The 24,012-nt window shown below is 38.5% G+C and overlaps 1 protein-coding gene across 4 annotated transcripts in view; it reads left to right on the top strand.

The window, feature by feature from the left end:
* The window catches only part of LOC125174688 (probable cation-transporting ATPase 13A4), a 155,157-nt gene that overhangs the window by 81,389 nt on the left and 49,756 nt on the right, over window positions 1-24,012 (top strand). For 3 of the 4 annotated variants that reach the window (XM_047874317.1, XM_047874320.1, XM_047874318.1), the window contains 6 exons: window positions 1,460-1,594; window positions 6,479-6,548; window positions 17,166-17,300; window positions 20,043-20,213; window positions 21,283-21,440; window positions 22,049-22,237. In XM_047874317.1, the coding sequence (XP_047730273.1) occupies window positions 1,460-1,594; window positions 6,479-6,548; window positions 17,166-17,300; window positions 20,043-20,213; window positions 21,283-21,440; window positions 22,049-22,237 (858 nt within the window). The remainder of the gene's footprint in view (window positions 1-1,459; window positions 1,595-6,478; window positions 6,549-17,165; window positions 17,301-20,042; window positions 20,214-21,282; window positions 21,441-22,048; window positions 22,238-24,012) is intronic. The other variant, XM_047874319.1, reaches the window with a different exon arrangement.

Raw genomic sequence — 24,012 nt, 5'->3', positions numbered from 1 at the left:
AGGAGTTTATTCTAGTCAAACAATCAAGAATGCTACTTGTTAATAAGTAACTGTAATTTGTGATATTTTAAAACAGTACAAAGGATAGATTCTTCATATCTCTTTTCTACTGTTTTCCTTGGAGACCATCTTTTCCACATGTTGCCTGGCACAGTATAACGACACTCAGGTGTCTACTTATCCTTTAATAACTGGGTGAACCTCTTCTCTTTCTTTCTTTCCTTGTTAATCCAATGTTTCTTAGCCTTTCCCAACTTTGTGAAACTAAAATAATAATTAAAAATTTTAAAACTCAAGACATTTCTTATGGGCAACATAATTTCCTCAGCATTAGCCTTATTAGTTCTCTAGATCTCAGTGTTTGTGTGGGAGGGAAAAAAAGGACTTGACCATCATTTATTAAGTTGAATTTTTCCTCTTTGAGTCTACCATTGAGCTTATTTTTCATTTTGCAGTGATTATTATGAAACTATAACCATACAGCTGTACCCTGGGTCTTTTTCTGAACTTTACTTCTACTCCTACTTGTTTTTGAAAAAACTTACTAAACCCAAGGTATTTTCTCAATATTTCTAGTAAGAAAGGAAGCGAAAGAAACTGATGGGAAATGTTTCTGTGTGCTCCTTCCCCAACCAGAGGCAAAGATTACTGTTCCCATCTTAGACAGATGGAAATCAACTGGAGAGCATTTGAATAAGGGTACAAAATGTCTTAAACCAAAGCAGGCTAACAACTGTGGAGTTAGCCTCTCCCTTCTTCCACAGTGTCCTAGATGTTCAAGGACAGTTTCCCAGTTTCAGCTTGGCTCTCTACTTATGAGCAAATGTAGTCTTCAACTTATCCATAAATCTAAAGTACTTTGATGGCTTAGAAGATGGCAGATGGTATGTCCTAGGGAAGAACAACAGACTCGAGAGCATTTTAACTCCGTAAACCTGAACTAAAACTTCACCCTTCTGAAGGCCTGTACATGTGAACTAAACCTCATAGTATCCACACCCTACACCCTTGTGATGGTCATCATGAGGGCCCACGAGACACTACTTTGTGAATGATAAGGTGCAGCAGTGATTAAAAGTAAGTGCTCCAGGGTCAGCTCCCCGGGTTCAAGGCCTACTCTGTGATTTGTTGCAGCTGTGTGACCTTCAGCAAGTTTCTCAAGCATCTCATGTCTCAGATCTCGGGATCTGAGGCTCAGCTTCTCCATCTTTGCAATGGAGATAAGTAATAGCTTCTGGGTAATAAGGTAATTATGGAAATTAAATGAGAAAATTCAGGTAAAGTTGCTAAGCACAGTGTCTGGCACGTGACAATTGCTGAATAAATACAGTAAGAATGAGAATATTGTACGGGGTGATTGGTGTCACAGAGATGCTTTTGAAAGCAAACAAGTCAATGAATAGCTCAGTGCGAAGACTAAATATCCCCATTGCCTTCCTGTTTTTGTGTCTGCCAACAGGTTTTAAATCCATTTTACATATTTCAACTCTTCAGTGTCTGTTTGTGGTTTAGTGAAGACTATAAGGAATATGCTTTTGCCATCATAATCATGTCCATCATGTCCATAGCGTTGACGGTATATGATCTCAGAGAGGTGAGTTTTTCCCCCACCAATCTTGTGGCCACAGAAAGGGAACAGTAGGACCTTTATTGGAATACTGTTAGAAAGAAGAATCAGGAAATAGCCATTGCCCACTCCACAATAAATGAGACCAAGTTTGTAAATATCTAGCACAAATATTGATACTCAATAACGTTAGTCCTTTTCCTTCTATTACATCCTGATTCCTAACCTTTCAAGTTATTTTTCCTCCTCTCTTTAGTTTATTCAGGCTGATCAGCCAGAGGAATTTACAAATATCTATGAATTGTGCATAAGTGAAAAAATATGTACAGAGAATACTGTCAAATCTTGAAGATGATGGGAGAGGGTGCAAGGTGGAAGGGTCTGTTTCATAATGACTCTTTGCCTTTTCTAGTTGGTCAGTACTTATTTGTCAAAGCCTGAGTCCGACACTAGGCTTTCTTTATACCCACGCCAGGGGATCTAGGTGCCGTTGGGAAAAAGTCCTGTAGAACAGATTGGTTGATGACACTCTAAATCCATGAATTCCATCCTTATCTGGGCAAGTTTTCTGTAGGTCCCTGGTCAATGCACTGTCCCATTCTCAAAATTAAGAATCCACACCAAATATTTCTCCATGAGAGAGATCTCCTGTTCATCTCATAGTCCACTTCTCTAATTCAGCAGATAATCTCACCACTTGTTCCACAAGGAAGATAGAAGCCAGAAGACAGGAATTTGCTCAACTCCCCACTCTCCAACTGTCAAAGGACTCTGTTTCTGCCTCCCACCCATCCTGCTCTCCCATTGGGAGAGAAAGGGCCCCTGCCTGGGCTTGCCAAAGCATCCTCTCTGACTTGCCCAGGGTGCTTCTGTGGTCCTTCAATGACCTCCTCACTCCCTCCCCCAAGGGCCTTTCTGTTAGCATTTAAATGTGCTCAAGTAAGGAAGCAACCATTTCTTTTGACCCCGCTTCCACCTGTAGCTACCACTCTATCTCTCTTCTCCCTTTTACAGCAAAACTTCTTTATGCGTGCTTTTGTCACTTATTGATCTCCTGGTCTCTTCTCACTATACTGACCTGATTTCCTCTCTTGTGACTCCATTAGAGAACCCTTGTTAAGATCACCACTATAATCTTAAGGCCATAGGTGGTTATAAAATTTTTTTTTAATTCCTTTTTTTTTTTAATTTTTTTTTTCAACGTTTTTATTTATTTTTGGGACAGAGAGAGACAGAGCATGAACGGGGGAGGGGCAGAGAGAGAGGGAGACACAGAATCAGAAACAGGCTCCAGGCTCCGAGCCATCAGCCCAGAGCCTGACGCGGGGCTCGAACTCACAGACCGCGAGATCATGACCTGGCTGAAGTCGGACGCTTAACCGACTGCGCCACCCAGGCGCCCCTAAAAAAATTCCTTTTTTAGGGGCACCTGGGGTGACTCAGTCAGTTGGGCATCTGACTCTTGATTTTGGCTCAGTTCATGATCTCTCGGTTCGTGGGATTGAGCCCGGTGTTGGGCTCTGAGCTGGTCCTGGAGCCTGCTTGGGATTCTCTCTCTCCCTCTCTCTCGGCCCTTCCCCTGCTCACGTGCGCGCTCTCTCATTGTCTCTCAAAATAAATACATAAACTTTTTAAAATAAAAATTAAAAACTTCCTTTTTTTAAACTAGTTATTTTTTTCTTATAGAAATAGTAATATACGCACATGATTTTTAAAAAGTTCAAATAGAACACAACGGTATAAATAAAAAGTAAATATCCCTCCCAGTTTGGATCTCCCAGTATCCAGGTTCCCTTTCCAAAGGCATTCACTGAGACCAAAAGTTCTATGACCTTGAGCAGCATTAAACACATAGGCACTAATTTGTTTCACACAAATGGAAACACTATGTGCACTGTTGTGCGCTGGCTCCCATTTTTCACCTAATATAACTTAAATATCTTTCATGTCTGCCCAAATATGTTTTCTCTAGATGCACCATAATTTTTGAAACCAGTCTGATGTTGATGGATAGTTAGATTATTTCTAGTCTTTTGCTGTTAAAACAATCGCAATTCTTGCACATATATCTTTTTACACATCCACATATATGTGTGTTTATAAATATATATAAATTATATGTATTTATATTACACATGCATATGGATATAACAAGTATACATATGTGTGCTTATATATATTGACATAGAGACATAAAATTTTTTTTAAATTTCTTTTAATGTTTATTTATTTTTGAGACAGAGAGAGACAGAGCATGAACGGGGGAGGGTCAGAGAGAGAGGGAGACACAGAATCCGAAGCAGGCTCCAGCCTCTGAGCTGTCAGCACAGAGCCCGACGCGGGGCTCAAACTCACAGAGGGTGAGATCATGACCTGAGCCGAAGTGGGACGCTTAACCGACTGAGCCACCCAGGTGTCCCGAGACATAAAATTTTTATACCTGAAATTACTTAATTATAAACTAGGTATACTGTTTTCATAGGCATCCTCAAAAGGCATCTTAAACAAGTAATACTAATTTACACTTCTCCCAACAGTAGAGGAGTGTTGGTTTCCCTTATCTTTGCCAATATAAGTGGCAATAGAATTGCATAACTTCAACAGCATGTTTTCTATTACAAATTGAGTACTTGCTCATGTCCTAAGCCATTTGCATTTCTTTCACTGTGAACTGTATTCGTGTCCTTCATTAATTTTTATGGACTGTTGGTCTTTTGTTTGTTGATTTCATGGTCCCCCTCCTACCGCGGACACTTTTTTTTTTTCACTCTGCAGCTTTTATTAAACTTCTCAGTTGCATTTGATAGTTAACTGCTCTGTTGCTTCTTTTTGAAGGGCTCTTTCCCTTAGACTTCAGAGACAACACACTCTACATCCTCTCTAGTTGCTCTTTTTCAATCTTTTTTATAGTTCATCCTCCTCTAGTGGCTTTTTGTGGGGGAGGCAGTGTCTCAAAAGCAAAACAATGTGCAAACTATACAATGTATACTCTACCGCATATACAATGTATGTTCTATCTTTCTCTCTTCCCCTCCACTTGTGCAACCACATTTATTTCTTGTGTTTTCTTCAGAAGAAATTTTTAGGCAAGTCAAGCAAATGCAAATATATGAACCTTGTTTTTCCTTCTTTCTTATGTAAAAGGTAGCATCATTATGTAATCTCCTACCTTGCTTTATTATTATTCATAATAGTATGTCTTCATGGCGTTTTCATGTGTGTATATTGAGAGATTCTTCACTGTTCTGATAGCTGTATATACCAATGAGTTCTAAAATGACTTTCAAATTTGTATATATTTCCAGCCCAAACATTTCTTTTGAGTTTGAGACTCATAGATTCAACAACCGATTTGATTCAAAGTCACTTATTTAGGGAAGTTTTCTGTTATTGCTTCTATGGGCTGTATATGCTCCAAAAGCATACCTTTTTTTTAAATTATTGATTGTAATGATACATTTACGTTTGTGACTATTTGATTAAATATATTTCTCCCAGTGGTTTGTAAATTCCTTGCTAGTAAGAACTATATCTTTTTTTTCTTTTTCTTTTTTTTTTTTTTTGAACATTCTATCCCCACCTCTTAGCATAGTCCCTGACACATAGAGTTTGTGTAATAAATGCTGAGTGAATGAAAAAATGAATAAAAGGATACATTAATAGCAGAACACTGTCTTTCACTATGTGTTACTCTATTAATTGTTCTTAGGACATATTAATCAGATTTATAAATGATTTATGCTAGAAGGTTTAGGGGGTGTCATAAATGGCAAAATCAGAAGAAAAAAATGAATACACTAGATGATTAGGAGTTTTAACCCCTAGAACCAGATAGTTCTTTTACATAACAGTTTCTTTCTTTTTTAAAAATGTTTATTCATTTTTGAGAGAGAGAAACAGAGACAGACAGAGACAGAGCATGAGTGGGGGGTGGGGGGCAGAGAGAAAGGGAGACAGAATCTGAAGCAGGCTCCAGGCTTTGAGCTGTCAGCACAGAACCCGACACGGGTGTTGAACCCACGATCTTTGAGATCATGACCTGAGCTGAAGTCAGCCACTTAACCTACTGAGCCACCCTCTTTTACACAACACTTTCTTTAAAAATGTGAAATCAAATGTAATTTTATTGTATTTTTCTTTTTTATCCTCTTACTGATTCACTCTCAACGTCCTGTGTATTTCATATATTAAAACAATGTATACTATGAGGAATAGTAGGCACCACTAAAACTCCTTATAAAGTTACAGATTAAGAACTCTGATGTGGAATAACTCAAAACTGAGATATTGCTTAGTTCTCAAAGCTATTTAGGTATGAACATTTATCTTGAATGACTCAAGTTCTTGATGTTCTCTGCTGAAAGAACTAAATACAAATTTATGGTCATCAAAAACTACTTTGAGGGGCGCCTGGGTGGCGCAGTCGGTTAAGCGTCCGACTTCAGCCAGGTCACCATCTCACGGTCCGTGAGTTCGAGCCCTGCGTCGGGCTCTGGGCTGATGGCTCAGAGCCTGGAGCCTGTTTCCGATTCTGTGTCTCCCTCTCTCTCTGCCCCTCCCCCGTTCATGCTCTCTCTCTGTCCCAAAAATAAATAAACGTTGAAAAAAAAAATTTTTTTTAAATAAAAAAAAAAATAAAAAAAAAAACTACTTTGAGTGAACAGAGCATGCTGGGAAATTTCTTTCTATCAAAGAACACATACTTCTTACTGCTGGTGAACAGCACAGCAAGTTGGATGACTTTTCAGGTAACTAATAGGCTGCTTGGTCTTTCATTTTTAGCCAGTGCATTCAGTTGGGAACAAGTCAGTGCTCTATCTTTAAAGAGACTAGCACTTTACTGAATTAATACCTGGGACTTCTCCTCAAGTAGAAAAGCCTTTTTTCCCATTTTCCTTTCTTCTTTTTCAGCAATCTGTAAAGCTCCACCACCTAGTTGAGTCACATAATAGCATTACAGTCTCCGTATGTGGGAGAAGAGGTAAGTCTCATTATTTTAGATCTGTGTGTTGTTCATAAGGAATCAAAACGGGATTTAAACCTGTATTCCTGGTTGTTGCCACTACTTTCCTCTTCATATGTGTGTGTGTGTGTGTGTGTGTGTGTGTGTGTGTGTGTGTGTGTTTCTGGTGCACTGAAAGGAATGAAGGACTTGAGATGTTTTCACCTTAAAAAGAACTTTACTGAGGTAAAATTGACATACAATAAGCTGAACATATTTAAAGTATACAATTTGATAGATTTTGACTTATGTACATCCTTGTAACTATCTATGAAACTATTACCACAATAAAGATAATGACTATCCATTGCCCCCAAAAGTTCCTTCTGTCTGTAACCTCTCCCTACCCATCCCCATCCTCAAGCAACTGCCTTGCATGTTTAGAATTTTATATAAATGGCATTGTACAGTGGGCATTTTTTGTCTTTTATAAGATATTTTGGGTTAATTTTACTGGAATCAAAGTTCATAATTATTTTACAATGCATCTATTTTATTAAGTATATCAATAGTTTATTCCTTTCTATTTCTGAGTAGAGTCCCAGTGTATGGATAGACTAGTTTGTACACCCATTCACCTACTGATGGAAATTTGGGTTGTTTCTAGTATTGGGCTATTATAAATAATGCCTCTGTGAAAATTTGTGTACAAGTTTTTGCATGGACATCCACTTTCATTTCTTATGGGAAAATACATAACTGTGGGGCGTCTGGGTGGCTCAGTCCGTTAAGTGACCGACTTTGGCTCAGGTCATGATCTCGCGGTTTTTGAGTTCCAGCCCCGCGTCAGGCTCTGTGCTGACCGCTCGGAGCCTGGAGCCTGCTTCGGATTCTGTGTCTCCCTCTCTGTCTGCCCCTCTCCTGCTTGCTCTCTGTCTCTCTCTCAAAATAAATAAACATTTAGAAGAAGAAGAAGAAGAAGAAGAAGAAGAAGAAGAAGAAGAAAATACAAAAGTGCGAAATGGCTAGGTCATATGGCAGGTAAGTGTTTAACTTTTTAAGAAACTGCGAAATTGTTTTAGAAAGAGTTTGTACTATTTTACATTCTTAACAGCAGTGTATGAGAACTGCAGTTGCCCTATACTCTTATCTGCACTTGGTATGCTCAGTCTTTTTCATTTCAGCCATTTTTAACAGGTGTGTAATAATATCTCATTGTAATTTTAATTTGCATTTCCTCAATGACTCATGGCACTGACCACTTTTTCAAGTGCTTATTTTCTACATATATATTTTGTTTGGTGAAGTTAAAATTTTTGTGCTGCTAGATTCACTTTTATTAATTGACTTTTGAGATTTCTTTCTGTATTCTGAATACAAATCTTTTGTCACAAAGATGCATTGCAAATATCTTTTTCTCACTCTGGGACTTAGCTTTCCATTCTCTTTACAGTGTCTCCCAAAGGGTGGATATTTCTACTTTTGTTAACGTCCAGTTTATCAAATTTTCCTCTTGTGGATCATGCTTTTTGTGTCAGATCTAAGAAATCTTTGTCTAATCCAAGGTTATCAAGCTTTTCTGTGGTGTCCTAATGTAAATAAGTGCTTAATACATAAGTTCTTAATGAATATTTACTCAATAAGTTGATGTGAGGTATTTTTTTATTTGAAAATGTATTTTTATAACCATACAATGGGAAATAATGGTTATTTTCTTTTTTTCAATTTTAAAAGCTTTATTTAGGCGTATTTTATATAACCTATAATATTTATAGGTTAAATAAATATAATTTATTGTCCAATTTGCTTCCATACAACACCCAGTGCTCATCCCAACATGAGACATCCTTTGCAAAATGAAGGGTTACAAGCTGGTACCTTCCTTGGAAATCCCCCACATTTGGGAAATTTGTTAAAGGTTAGGGTAGATTGAACAGATTTAACAATATTTAACAACTTTGTTGCATATGAAGTTGGGGAGTAAAAGTAGGACACTTTCCTAAAGGACTGAATAGTCTGAATAACTAATTTCATCAAGAAATAATCCATAGTTTTCAAAATGAGATCGTAATTATGAATATAACCTGGTGGCAAAATTCTAGTCTTTCTTTATCCAACCCTTAGGTTGGAACACACCTGGTTCTCAGGAGGAGAGAGGGCTATAATTAACAACTACAATGCATACTTTTCTATCACACAGACAAGCAACAAAAAGCTATAAAATTTGTAGCCCAAACAGAAACGATTTGGGTCCCAGGATCATAATGTTACATAGAATGCAGGGTGATGCCCCCTGTCACCCTTCCTCTCAGACCTCCAAGTGATGGGGTTCTTTCCAAAAGGGGAATGTCCTTCATGAGAGAGAAAAAAGCCACATTCAGATTAAATTAAGTGCCGTGTTTTTGTTTTAACAATTGGTAGCAAAAACCAGGCTGTTTGCTTAGCTTTATTTACTTACGGTGGCTAAGAGTTTGGGGTTGCTGCTGGAAAATTGGGTGCTTAGCAGGGTTTATAACCAAGTTAGCTTTGGTGAGTGGAAGAACACATCTTTGAACTCATAAATAATCAGCAACACTGCCACTATATTCCTTTCACGAGACTACCGGTGAAGTCCTTGGTGGCTAGCTGATAACCATGAGTGTATTGTTTTTGTTTCTGTTTTTCTCCAGGTGTAAAAGGCCTCCTCCAGACTAGACATCATTAATGAGGCTTCTAATGGACAAATATACTTTCAATCTTTCAGGACAATCCTTTGCTTCCTACTGTAAATTAGTATCGATCTGGTCTTCTAGTTATTTCTCCTTTCAGGCACAATAGGAAAATTAATGTAGTAAGTAAAGTTCTGCCTGCTGTGAAGCTTTTCTTCTTCACGGTCATTCTGGGACCCTTTTAAGCCAGCATCTAAAACCATGAAATATTTGGGATTCTTTCTTGTCTGTTAATGATCACAAAAAAACTTCGTCTGAGGTCTTTGATGTACAATGAGGAACAGACAACAGAATGACAAACTTGGGAAGACATGTTGGGAGATGAGAAAAATGTTCTTAAAATTCACTTGGATTTTAAAAATCTGATTGAGTCTTATTTTGTTTATAAGTCTTCTACTTGATAATTGAATCTTGTTGGAAACTCATAATTTATAACGGCCAGTCATATCAGATAACGTTGAATTCATGATAGACAGGTAAAGGCTCTGGTTTTTAGTCTCCCTCAGAGATTAATAGAAACAAACAAACAAAAACTACATTGGATTCTAGAATGTTCATAGTTTTAGGTTTCTTATTTAGATCTATATTGTATTTTGAATTTTTTTAAAGATTGAAGTTCATTTTTTTTTTTTTTGCAAATAGACATTCAAATGTTCCAATATCATTTGTTGAAAAGACTATCCTTTCTTCACTCAGTTGCCTTTGCATCTTTGTAAAAAATCGGTTGTTCATATACAGGTGGATCTGTTTCTAGACTCCCTATTCTATTCTACTGATCTATCTGTCTGTCTTTATACCAAAGCCACAAGGTGGCTTTATAATTAGTCTTAAAATAGCATAATGTAGTCATCCAACTTTGTTCTCTTTTTCAGAGTTGCTTTGGTGATATCGGGCCCTTTGCATTTTCATAGGACTGTTAGAATCATCCTGTAAATTTCTAACAACAACAACAACAACAAAAAAAAAAACCATGATGAGATTTTGATTAGGATTGTGTGAAATCTGTAGATCAATTTGTGGAAAGTTGACATATTAATAAATTTAAGTCTTCTGACCTATGGACATAGTATGTCTCTCCATTTATTCATTTTGGTTAATTTGGTCTTCTTTCTCTCAGCAATATTTCACAGTTTTTGGTGTGTGGGCCTTACACATTCTAAGATTCATTCCTAAATATTTCATGATTTTGATGGTCTTGTGAATGGTATTTTTAAATGTAAATGTTCAATTGTTCGTTTGCCAGTAGTTTCCTCAAATGCATGTGATGATTCATCTCTAAGCACTCTTGGGTCTGTATTCTGAACTCATAGAGACCTCTGGATTTTGTCTGGGTTCCCCTTCCCTGCACAGTGGCCTGGGAAGTCTCTAAAGGCAGTAAGCTAAGCAATTGCAAGGCACCTTCACTTGTTTTCTGTCTTTTGTTGCTTATGTTCAGTGCCCCAAAACCATTGTTTCACATATTTTGTATGGGTTTGGTTGTTTCTGGTGGGAAGATAAATCTGTTCTTTTTTACTACTTCTTGGCTGGAAGTGAATCTTGACCTTTTAAAAATAACCTGGTTATTTTCTTGCTTAATTTTTTATGATGAAACATTTCACATACAGACAATAATGGAGAGAATACAATAATGACATCCATGTGGTTTTCACTCAGAATCAATGATTATCAGCTCATTGAATCTTTTTTTTTTCCAACTGTCTTACTACCTCCTTCACTCTAGATTTATTTTGTTGCTATTCCAGATATCATGTGATTTCATTTGAAAAAAATTCAGTATATATGCAAAATATAACAATTCCTTTTAAATTTCTTTACCTAAAATAATAAAATAGCTCCATAATTTAAAAAATCAATTATATAGAAGTATTCAAATTTTCTTAGTTGAGTCACCAGTGTGTGTTTATACATGTATATACATCTTCAAATCAGGATCTAAATAAAGTCCACATACTGCAATTGATTGATAAGTCTCCTCTAGTTTATTTTATAATGATTTTTTAAATGCTTATTTTTAGAGAGATAGAACATTGGAGAGAGAGAGAGAGAGAGACAATTCCCAGCAGGCTCCACACTTTCAGCATGGAGCCGACTCTCACAAACTGTGAGATCATGACCTGAGCCCAAATCCAGAGTCAGATGCTTAACCGACTACACCACCCAGGGGCCCCAAGTCTCAAGTTTATTTTAACTCTACACATTCCCTCCTCCATATCTTACATTTTCCTTGCAAATTTTTTTGTTGTTGTTGAAGAAAGGAAGTGGTTCATCCTGTGGGTTCTACAGTTTGGGTTATGTTGATTGCATATTCATAAAATTATTTAACTTGATTTTCTATTGCTTGCAATTCCTGTAAATTGGTAGTTAGATCCAAGGCTTGAGTTTTTGGCAAGAATACTTCATAGTTGATATAGTGAACTTTTTTTTAAGTTTATTTATTTATTTTGAGAGTGAAGAAGAGAGAGAACTCATGAGCAGGGGAGAGGCAGAGAGAGAGAGAGAGAGAGAGAGAGAGAGAGAGAGAGAGAGAATCTCAAGAAGGCTCCACACTGTCAGGGCATATGTGGGGCTCAATCTCAGGGTGGTGAGATCATCCTGAGCTGAAATCAAGAGTCAGAACTTTCACCAACTGAGCGACCCAGGCACTCTGATATTGTGAACTTCTAAAATGGGAGGTGCATACTATCTGATTATCTTCTTTTTGTGACATTAGCAAACAAAGGTTTATGACCTAGATTTACTATTTCATTAGGAGTTTCAAATTTCTACTTGTATCATACCATCTTCACATACTAAGTGGAATATTTCAGTAAAGAAAAACCCTCCTCAACTATTTCATTACCCTGAGATTCAGTTTGTTTAAGAAATAAAAGATTAATATTTGATTATTTTTTTTATGTACCAGCTTTCAAAATAATGGGTTGATCCTCTAGCATTATCCAAAGGATTTTTTTTTAGAGTCAAAATGGATGTATAATGTTTTTAAAAAAATTGTTTTAACGTTTATTTATTTTTGAGACAGAGAGAGACAGAACATGAACGGGGGAGGGGCAGAGAGAGAGGGAGACACAGAATCGGAAGCAGGCTCCAGGCTCTGAGCCATCAGCCCAGAGCCCGACGCGGGGCTCGAACTTGCGGACCGTGAGATCATGACCTGAGCTGAAGTCGGACGCTCAACCGACTGAGCCACCCAGGCGCCCCTGGATGTATAATGTTAAACGTTGTTGGTACATTTCTCTCCATGGCAATTTTTATTCTTACTGTGCTCAAATTGTCTCATCTTTGGCCGTTGAGTGCCTCCTCAGGTTGGCTTCTGAATTCTTTTGCCATGACTTCAGCAGTCTTTGAAAATTTTATTGCTTTCTGATATGGTATGATATTCCAAGTTCATCTGGAACAGTTCTGCTCTAAACCTGGACACATCCATTTTTCCAAAGAGCTCTTAGTCATGGTAGTTAGAGACCTCAAACAGCACACTAGCAGTGCTCTTTTCTACGTGTTAGTCACTGTTGCTAGGCCTTTTTAGGAGACAGAGGTAGGAAATAATTTATTTATTTTTTTAAATGTTTATTTATGTTTGAGAAAGAGAGAGAAACAGAGTGTGAGCAGGGGAGGGGCAGAGAGAGAAGGAGACACGGAATCCGACACAGGCTCCAGGCTCTGAGCTGTCAGCACAGAGCCCAACGCAGGACTCGAACTCACGAACCGCGAGATCATGGCCTGAACCGAAGTCAGCACTTAACTGACTGAGCCACCCAGGCACCCAGGAAATAATTTCTTAAAGATACAATACATTATGAGTTCATACTGGCCTTTCTAATTCAAGTTTAGAGCTATGGGCTTTTTACTTAACTTTGTTGATTGTTGATTGTTGATTGTCTCTCCTTTCTCTATCTCAAGTGTCCTGATTCTCAATGATAGCAACAAATTACTCATTTGCTCTGTTCCTTATACACACTAATCTTAGAATAGCAAACCAAGACACCCTGCAGGAATGTAATTCCTAAAAACAATTTCATGTTTTGTTGGAATTCTTCTTTTCTCCCACTTATGATATGCCGTTTCAAATGTACAAATTATACATTTTTTAAAAAAAATTATGTTTCAGAGTTACTCAAAATGATTCTTCTCTGTTTATGTCAACAATTTGATAGGGTCATCCCATTCATTTTGCCTTAGGTTTTTAGTGTTAGCTTTTCAAATTTGTTTTTTGTATTCCTTTATGTAGATATTATACACAAATATATATTGTATAAAATACAAATTTATAAATTTAATAAAATTATATATATAATGTATAAATTATGAATTAGATAAAATGTGTATTATGATTACATAAACTATCTTCATGGTTCAAAAGATCTTAAAGGTCTTAAATCCATAAGACAAGACATTTGGGAGAGTCAGGCTCCTATCCCTCTTTTTTAAAAAATTTTTTTTTCAACGTTTTTATTTATTTTTGGGACAGAGAGAGACAGATCATGAACGGGGGAGGGGCAGAGAGAGAGGGAGACACAGAATCGGAAACAGGCTCCAGGCTCTGAGCCATCAGCCCAGAGCCTGACGCGGGGCTTGAACTCACGGACCGCGAGATCGTGACCTGGCTGAAGTCAGATGCTTAACGGACTGTGCCAACCAGGCGCCCCCTATCCCTCTTTATCTACCGTGTGTAATCTCTAGAAGAATCATTTTTGTTTGCTTTTGATTTATTCTTACATTTAACGGATACAAAAATTATATATAATATCCATATCTGTATCGCATGTATACAGAAGATTATATATATTTATACTGCTGTTTAGATGACAGGGATATACCATACACATTTAACTTATATTTCCTGGTGTGTATGTTTTACATGCTTTATTTTAATTGAAGTATAGTTGACATAGAATGCTATATTAGTTTCAAGTGTATTTATATACTTAACTGTGTTTCATAGAGAGTCTTTCATAATGGGATATAGAAATAGTTTTCGTGTGTGATTTCAGCTGTATAGTACTCTTGTGTATGGCGGAGCCATTGTTTATTCAACCAATTCTCTATTGAAGTATGTTTTTTATTGTTGTTTTTTAGTTTTTACTATTACAGATAGTGCTGAAGTAAAAAGGCTTGTTTGTGCATATGTCTTTTCATATTGCCCCCAGTTTATCTTTGGCATTGATTTCGAGAAGTAAAATTGCTGAGTTAAAGGATGGATGTGTGTATGCACTTTTGCTAGGTACATATTGCTAAATTTCTTTCCATGGAGATGGTACCAACTTGCATTTGCACCAGAAATTGTGAGAGTGCCTGTGTCTTCATGGCCTTGTCAACAGACTATGCTGGCAAACTTTTAGATTTTTCTAATTAGATAGATGGGCAATGTTATATGTATATATATTTTTTTTCTTTTTTAAGGGAATAACGTGACTCTTACAGAAACGTTGCCAGAATAGTTCAAATAACTTTTTCCCTGAGCAATTTGAGAGTATGTTTCCAAATTAAGGCTCCATGACTCTTACATATTTTAGTGTGTGTTTCTTAAAGACAAGGACGTTCTCCTACATAAATGACAGTGTAGCCGTTAATATCAGGAAGTTAATATTGATATATGAATAGAAACTGATGCTCAGACCCTATTCGAATTTTCCCAGTGGTTAATAATGTTCTTAATAGAAAAGGATTTGGGATCACACAATGGTGTTGTTCAACATATCTCTTTATTTTTCAATCTTCCCTTGATTTTCATGACTTTGATTCCTTTCACTCTGATTATTTTGTAGAAAGTCTCACAATCTGGATTTGTCTGATATTTCCTAATAGTTACATTCAGGTTATGCATTTTTGGCTGGATATCACAGAAGTGATGCTATGTCCTTGTTGCTTCCTCTCAAGTGCTACATAATTTAAATTTGTCCTATTACTGGTGATGTTAATTTGGATTACTTTGCTAAATAGTACCGGCCAGGTTTCTCCACTATAAATTTACTCTTTTCCCCTTTGTAATTAATAAATATTTTGTTGAGAGATACTTTGAGATGATATAAATAAACTATCCTCATTAAATTTACCCACTAGTTGTAGTACCCGTTGCTATTTCTTGGCTAAATTATTACTTTGATGGTTGCCAAATGGTGATTTTCTATTTTTATCTTTTCTCCTACATTAATTGTAATGTTACTGTAGGAAAAAACTATCTTTCTCCTCATTTATTCATCCATGTGCTTATATCATATGGACTCATGAATTCCTATTTTATTTGATGGGTTATAGTTCATTTATCTTTATTTACTGTGATGCTCAAATTGTTACACATTTAGGCAGTGAAAGCCTGTTAAATTGGTTTTGATGTTTTTTCTTTCTCCATATTTCCTTGAGCAACAAAAGGTTCTAGCTTATATGATACTTTTCTTGGCCCAGCCTTATAATCAGCCATTTCCTTAAGGAACAAGGATTCTTTTTGGGGAGGGGAATAGAATTTAGAAACCAAAATTTGGGCACTAGATATGCACATTATTATTGGGGTTTCACTGCTCCCAGGCCCTCTCAGAGAACAGAATTAGTGAATATATGTATATCAAAAGATAAGCAAATGTATTTTATATATGCATGTTCTTATATACACATACATTTACATCTATATTATTTCCCTATTTATCTATTGAAAACTGTCAGTTTACATTGTTGTCTCTAATTCTAATCTAATACCAAAGAGTTTATTCTAGGTTTATTTCCATCTATATTTGTAAGTTCCTTTCTTTATGAGAAACCTGACTCCTATTAGCCTCATTATATCTACTTATTCTATCAATCCCTGCTGAGTGGAACCCAACATCCATCATTACTGATGCCCTCCCCTACTTCCATGTAGACCCCTTTTTCACCCTTCTTGGATTCCAACATCCCACACCAGGCCACTGTCACCAATGTGGCCCTTCTCTCCCTCCTTGGGCTCTGACACCCTGCACCAGGTCATGTAAACACCTATCCATTCTGCTTAGGCTCCAAAACTTGCAGCAGGCTGCCCCCACACCCCACTCCACCCAACCTTCTGCAAGGATGCCTATCTTATTAAACCCCTCTAGCTTTGGGATTGAGTAAGGAAGGAAAAAAGTAAAAGAAAGCAGACAGGAGGAAAGGAAGGAAGGTAGGTAGGAGGGAAGGAACTTTCATTTTTTAAATTATGAGTAAGAATGAGATCTCTTCAAATGCCATTTGCATTGTGTGTATGCCTCTGTGTGTATGTGTGTGTGTGTGTGTGTGTGTGCATGTATGAACTGTTAACATCTCCAGCAATTTTGCTATAGTCATTTGCTGTACATCTCTTTTTTCAGGAATTCTTTATATATTAGGAATATTAATCTTTTGTAATGTAATGTACTGTAAATTTCAAATACGTTTTCTAAATTTGTCTTCAGGTTTTTTCTCTGTTTTCATTTTATGCAATTTATTACTTTTTTCTCTTATTCTCAGATTTTGAATCAACATTGAGGAATAGCTTCCTTTTTTAAAAATATAATGTATTCTCAAGTTAGCTAACATACAGTGTATATAGTGTGCTCTTGGCTTCAGAAGTAGATTCCCACGATTCATTGCTTACATACAACACCCAGCCCATTCCAACAAATGCCCTTCTCAATGTTTATCACCCATTTTCCCCTCTCCCCTACCCCCCCATCAACCCTCAGTTTGTTCTCTATATTTAAGAGTCTCTTATGGTTTGCCTCTCTCGCTGTTTGAAACTATTTTTCCCCTTCCCTTCCCCCACAGACTTCTGTTAAGTTTCTCATATTCCACCTATGAGTGAAAACATGATATCTGTCTTTCTCTGCCTGACTTATTTCACTGAGCATAATACCCTCCAGTTCCATCCACATTGCTTTTTCATTGATTTCCAATTAAGCTAGATGTTGGACTACTTTGTTGTGAGAAAAAAATCTGACTTGATTCTGCCATCTCACACTTTCAGCTGGAGTCCAAGAGCTGGAATCACGCTTCCTGGTACCCGGAGATCTATTAATTTTGACGGGAAACAAAGTGCAAATGCCATGCGATGCCATCCTGATTGATGGCAGCTGTGTGGTAGATGAAGGCATGCTGACAGGTATGGTTCTGTCTCACGACTTACAGCCTTGGCAAGCTCTCCCAGGTTCCTTCTCTATCAGAACAACCGTGGCAAAGCTGGGGCTTGCTGTGGGATATTACACTCTCACAATTCTTACTTGACTGTCCTGCTCTGGATGGGAGAGTTCAAATTAAAGCTGCTTTCTGTGTCCTAAGTTTGATACAGTTGTAATTTTCTGAGTGCTTAGCATTTTCTTCTTGAACAAAGGTTATGCAACCCTGTCACTTTACCTTAGAAGACTGTAGAGATCATTAGACATTTCAAATCATCTGTGACTTTTATGTTCAGTATTTTCATATAAATTATATCTTTTTTTTTTAATTTTTTTTTAACGTTTATTTATTTTTGGGACAGAGAGAGACAGAGCATGAATGGGGGAGGGGCAGAGAGAGAGGGAGACACAGAATTGGAAACAGGCTCCAGGCTCTGAGCCATCAGCCCAGAGCCTGACGCGGGGCTCGAACTCACGGACCGCGAGATCGTGACCTGGCTGAAGTCGGACGCTTAACCGACTGCGCCACCCAGGCGCCCCTATAAATTATATCTTTTGATAAACTTGGAAGATATGAAGCTATTGATGACATCCTGAAACCCAGAAGGTCAAGTCCAAGCTCTTCCCTGCCTTGGCTTGAATATGTGAAAAGGTTCACGACAAAGGATTTGTCACACATCTGCTGCCTGAAAACACACTGGGACTTTAGGACTAATTGAATTTCATTTTTAAGTAGTATGCTGCTAGAGCAGGGAGGGACCTTAGAGGTCACTGTATCTCATGGAAATGGAAGCTGAGGTCCAGAGAGAAGAGACCTTGAGATCACAGTGCTTCGAGTTCTCACGAGTGCACATTTGAGGAGATGTTGTGCCAACATTTCTGTAAGATAAAGAAGAATCATAAAGGGTTTTTCACAGATGGACTAGGGGGCTGAGAAGACACATTGACATACTGTGGTTCCCACTGAAGCCAAAATTGAATCCATTTCTCTAGGACAGACCAGGAAGGCATGAAATGGAGACAAGAACATGTATCTTTCTTCTATGTAACTTTACCAAAAAATGTTTTTTATTTTTTTATTAAAAAAATTTTTTTTAATGTTTATTTATTTTTGGAGACAGAGAGAAACAGAGCATGAACAGGGAGGAGCAGAGAGAGAGGGAGACACAGAGTCGGAAACAGTCTCCAGTCTCTGAGCTGTCAGCACAGAGCCCAACGTGGGGCCCGAACTCACGAACTGTGAGGTCATGACCTGAGCCAAAGTCAGACACTCAACCGACTGACCCACCCAGGCGTATGGTCTCCCCCCACCCCAATTTTTTTAATGTGTGGCAGGCCATGTTTCTTCATACAAGGAATCCGTAGATTTGTAAAATTCCTTTAGTGCTGGGACCTCTGCAATGCTAAGTACCTTTCTTCTGGCACAAAGTGGCCCTACTACAGTGGGACATATCTCTGACTTTGTACTGCCCTCTTTTCAAAGGCCAGTGGAAGACTTTACAAGGTTTATTCCACACATCAGACCCTAATTACTTCCTCAACGTCATTCGCCACCCTGTATTAGCACTTCAGCCCACTGCCATCTGCTCCTTCCATGTCACTGGCAGCAGTCACCCATGTCCCAATTGCCAAACCCAATGGATTCCTTAGATTTCTCTTCTTGTTGACCTCTCTGCTGCTTTTGATGATTCTGACCATCTTTCCCTTTGGAAAACTCTCTTCTCCCTAACTGTCCAAGATAGCGCCATGTCCCATGCTGCTCCTGATTGTTGGTAGTGCTCAGAGCTATGTCCTAGTCCTATCCTCTTCTATCCTCACTCTTGGTCCCTCAGTAATCTTCTCTCTCTTGTGACTTTAATCATAGCCTGTAAGGTGGTGAACTTTGACTAAATGTCTCTGGCCTAGGCTTCTCCCTTGAACTCCAGACTCAAATAAATAAATGCAAGACGTCGCAACATAGCCATTCCACGAGACATCTCCAACTCATGGTGAACATAAAGCAACTCTTCCTTCCTCCTATAATTCCTGTGTTGATGACTAATGCCACCTTCTGCTCATTTCCCCAAGTTGGAAACCAAGAAGCCATTTTGAATTTCTCTGTTCCTATGACCTCCCAATATAAAATTCTCCCCAAGTTTTATAACTTCTTACCTTCTTATTTCTCAGCTCCTGGACTTCTTTTTACTCTCACTGCCTGCTGCCATAAGTCAGACCTTGTTCTCTCCATCTGGATGTCCAGCTTCCAACCTCACCAGACTTCAATCCATTCCCTGTACTGCAGATAAAGTACTCTCTCTCTTGTACATGAATATGATATTACTCTCCTGAATAAAACACTTAAATATCTCCCCACTCCCTTCTGCCACTAATGCCTACAAAAACCATGTAAACACTTAAATATGTGCACCTAGGGCCTCCCTGCTTTGGTTTCCTGCACAGGTCTCATGGCCCCTCATTCCCCATGCCCCACATTCTGGACCTCACAACTTGCTATTCCCTACACAGCTATTTCTAGCCTTCTTTAATGTCCGTGTTGGATGTTACAATACTTATAGTATTTATAATACATTATTCTTATTTATTGGGACTAGAAATATCCTAAAAAACAATCTCCTTGTATCCCTGATACCTAGGGTTGTCCCTGCCACCCCCTGCAGGCTTATAACAAACATCCACCGCATGCCTAGTGAATGCATACGTGATTTAAATGAGATGTTTGTTTTCTATAGGAGAAAGTATTCCAGTCACCAAAACTCCATTGCCCAAGATGGAGAGCTCCATGCCCTGGAAAACGCAGAGTGAAGCCGATTATAAAAGGCATGTCCTTTTCTGTGGGACAGAGGTTATCCAAGCCAAGGGAGCGTGCTCCGGGACCGTGAGGGCGGTGGTGCTACAGACTGGTGAGTGAGCGTCCCTTATTTGGTTTGTTACTTTAATGAAATATTTTTGGTCAGTGTGTCTAGTGCCTGAAATCTATTAGGTAAGCAATAGTCTTTCGATAACGAACCAAACCTATTAAAGTTCCATATTTCAAGTGTGAATTGCACTATGGCACATGCCTTTTAGTCAACAAAATACCGATGACAATAATTACTATTAATGTGTTTTATAGTTTAGAAACTATCTCTATATATCAAAACTGCACAGCAAAGATGCTTGTTCCCACTTCGTACATAAATAGGCTGAGGTCAGCACAATCTGAACAAACTTAAAAAAAAAATCACATAGTCACTGACAGACCTGGGTCTAGAACTTAGATCTTTTAGCCCCCAAATCCCAAGTTTTTTCTAGCCAGGGTTAGAAATTGAAAACTTGAGGGGCGCCTGGGTGTCTCAGTCGGTTAAGCGTCCAACTTCAGCTCAGGTCATGATCTCACGGTTCGTGGGTTCGAGCCCTGCATTGGGCTCTGTGCTGACAGCTCGGAGCCTGGAGCCTGTTTCCGATTCTGTGCCCCTCCCCCACTCGTGCTCTGTCTCCCTCTGTCTCAAAAATAAATAAACATTAAAACAATTTTAAAAAAGAAATTGAAAACTTGACACTGAAAAGTATTAGAAATTAAGTCCATCAGTATTTACTGGGTCCTATGGTTTAATTTCAAGTAATGTGTGTGTGTGTGTGTGTGTGTGTGTGTGTGTGTGTGTGTGTATGTGTGTGTGTGAGTCGTTTCCTTAAAATGAAGTTATATTGGGCAAGGCTGTGTTCTGATCCCAGTGTGGTCGTTTCCTATCTCTGGGTCGCATTGATTTTGAAAGTAGAGAGAAGAAAGATCAGAAGGGAATAGGCTCTGAAAAAGTAAGATATTTCCATTCTAGCACTCAGGTGTCTTCCCAATTATCCTTTAATTGTGTTTGGGTTTAAGCACTGTTGAAATATCTCTAGAGAAAAACAAAGGCCAAGTTGAGGCTTAGAAGCATGCTAGGAGTAGGATTTGTCATCCTAAGAATGTGGATTGTGTGTTTGTTACTTCAGGATTCAACACTGCAAAAGGGGACCTCGTGAGATCCATTCTGTACCCGAAGCCAATGAATTTTAAGCTTTACAGGGATGCCATCAGGTTCCTCCTGTGCCTTGTAGGGACAGCAACCATTGGGATGATCTATACTTTGTGCGTCTATGTGCTCAGCGGGGTAAGTTGCTTTTGTTCTTTTACTACATGCACACGTAACACTCATGGAGGTATAATTTATACTCTGCGTGTTAACCTTAATCTCAGCCATGGTTTATAAACCTGGGAAACAAAGCCAAATGCTGATACCTGCACATGTACTCACAGTTCGCCAATATGAGAGATTGATCCCCAAGTAATATTATAACAATCAGAACTAGAGGGGCAAAACGCTGTTTCCCGAGCTACCAACAGTGCCTCTCATCTTGTACACTTCTTACACCATTTTTTCATTTTCTATCTGAGAATATGTTTATCCCAGTAACGTAGTATTTTGGCGTTATTAAATAAGGAGCTGAAAATAAAACCTGGATACCCCATGTTGGTGAGGCCCTGGCAAATTTGTACATTGTTCTCTGCTGGTAGCAGCAATGACTCGTTACAAACTGTTTCATTGCACTTTGGAAAATCTATGAGAGCCATAAACCGTGCATACTTTTTGACCCACTTATATCATTTCTGGGAATCTGACCTAAGGAAGTAAACAAAAAGAAGGAAAAAAAGTCATATGCACCACGCTGTTCAGGACTGATTTACCTATAATAGCTGAAGAGTGACTTTATGTCCCAGGAGCCTCCAGAGGAGGTGGTGAAGAAAGCCCTTGATGTCATCACAATTGCGGTCCCTCCTGCTCTACCTGCTGCTCTGACCACAGGCATTATCTATGCCCAGAAGAGGCTGAAGAAGAGAGGCATCTTTTGCATCAGCCCCCAGAGGATCAATGTATGTGGACAATTAAACCTTGTCTGCTTTGACAAGGTATGTGTGTTTCACCCTCATTATCATTGCCATTTTTATCATCGTTGTCATCGGGTAGAGGCGCTTCACACTTTTCTGGGGCAGGAAACACAGGATGTGTTATCTGCCTTCCTTTTATCTCTGGTTGGATGCGTAATCTAGGAAAGGCACGTCTCTTGAGCTTCCAGATTCTGGGGTTTAGAAGAGGGAGAGTAGGTACTGAATAAGCGGGTCTTTGAAAGTCCTTCCAGCTCTAGTATTTTCTAAAACACAGTTAATTAAGGTAGCATTCTGTCCCTCCCCAGACCAAACCACATACAAGGAACAAAACTTAAACCCTTCACTATGGTCCCTGCTTGACCACTACCATGGTCAAGAATATTGCCTAGCGTATAGTCAGTGCCCAATAAATATTTATTGGTTTAATAATGAATAAATAAATAATGGATAATAATAGACAATGATGAATAATAATGAATAATGCATAATGATGAATAAATAATAATTAATCATAATAAATAATGAATGAATAAAAAAGGGAAGAATTTATTTAACTGTATTTTCCTTGGGCAGTTGCACTTGGCTATAGAAAAGCTCCAATCAAATCCTTACTGTATTTTCCCATCTGTAGTATATTGCTTAAAATTATTCTTGACTATATGCCAGTTATTCCCAACCAGCCTCTTATTCTACCTCCTCCTGAATATATTCTGTTGGTCTGGTGTCTGCCTATACTGAGTGAGGGGAGGGGCTGTGAGAGGGTAAGGCAGGGATGATGGGCTGTTTTGTGTCCAGGTCTTCATTTATAAAGGGGATTGATGACTGCAGACAGAGGTCAATGCCTTTGAAAGAAGTTTAACATTACAGTTCTCCTGGTAAGGAAAGGCACAGTCTTATGGGCCATGGGAGGAATGGCAAGTTTGGATAAGGGATCTGAGGAAATGTCTAGACCAGGGCCTTTACTGGGGTCTCTACGGGGAAGGCAGGTCAGGGCAGGGTAAACAGCTTATGACTGGCTAGTTTGAACGATGTGGGTGAGCTTTGGGCTGCAGGGTGGTCTCTGGCCCTTGGCCCCAGGATGATGAAGGCAGAGGACTATTGCCTCCTGAGGAGTAGGGGCCAGGTAGATGATTAGTTTGCATGTCAAAGGCACGCAGAGTCCCTTACTATCTCTAAGAATTGGCTAGCCCAGGAGATGGAGTCTTTCCTTAGAAAGGTTTTTTAAGATGTCAAATCATCATAATATATAGAAAATTAATACAACACAAGGGTATAATAGGCAGGTGAATATGGGCAAATGAGTGGATTTAGGAAAGCAATAGAGCCGGTGGTTTTGACCAGAGCAAGACGTCAGGAATGGGAGAGGTTTGTACACCTTTGCTATCTGGCTAAGACATTTGTACATACCTTTCAGGCAGTGCCGAACCTTTGAAAGTGGTTTTTGGTTCTGTTTTTGCTTTTTTAATTGTTGTTCTCCTTTTTCTTACTTTTGTTGTGGCAAAATGAACATTCCATAAAATTTACCGTTTTGACCATCTTTAAGTGGCTTTAAGTGCACTTACATTGTTGCGCAATCATCACCGCCATCCATCTTGAGAATTGTTCTATCTTCCCAAATGGAAACCCTGTGTCCATTAAACAGGACATTGAAGTTCTTGAGGACAGAAAAGTAATAGGATCAGAGCTATATTACATGGTTACTGGACTATCAGAGAGACCTACCACGATCAGAAGGCTAACATGGCTCTTGCCAGCATTTCTGAATTATTTTGTGATCCAATTAGCATAACAAAGAA

Source organism: Prionailurus viverrinus, chromosome C2 (assembly GCF_022837055.1).
Source record: "Prionailurus viverrinus isolate Anna chromosome C2, UM_Priviv_1.0, whole genome shotgun sequence".
In the NCBI taxonomy this organism is placed as follows: Eukaryota; Metazoa; Chordata; class Mammalia; order Carnivora; family Felidae; genus Prionailurus; species Prionailurus viverrinus.
This window is presented reverse-complemented; position numbering and strand designations above follow the sequence as displayed.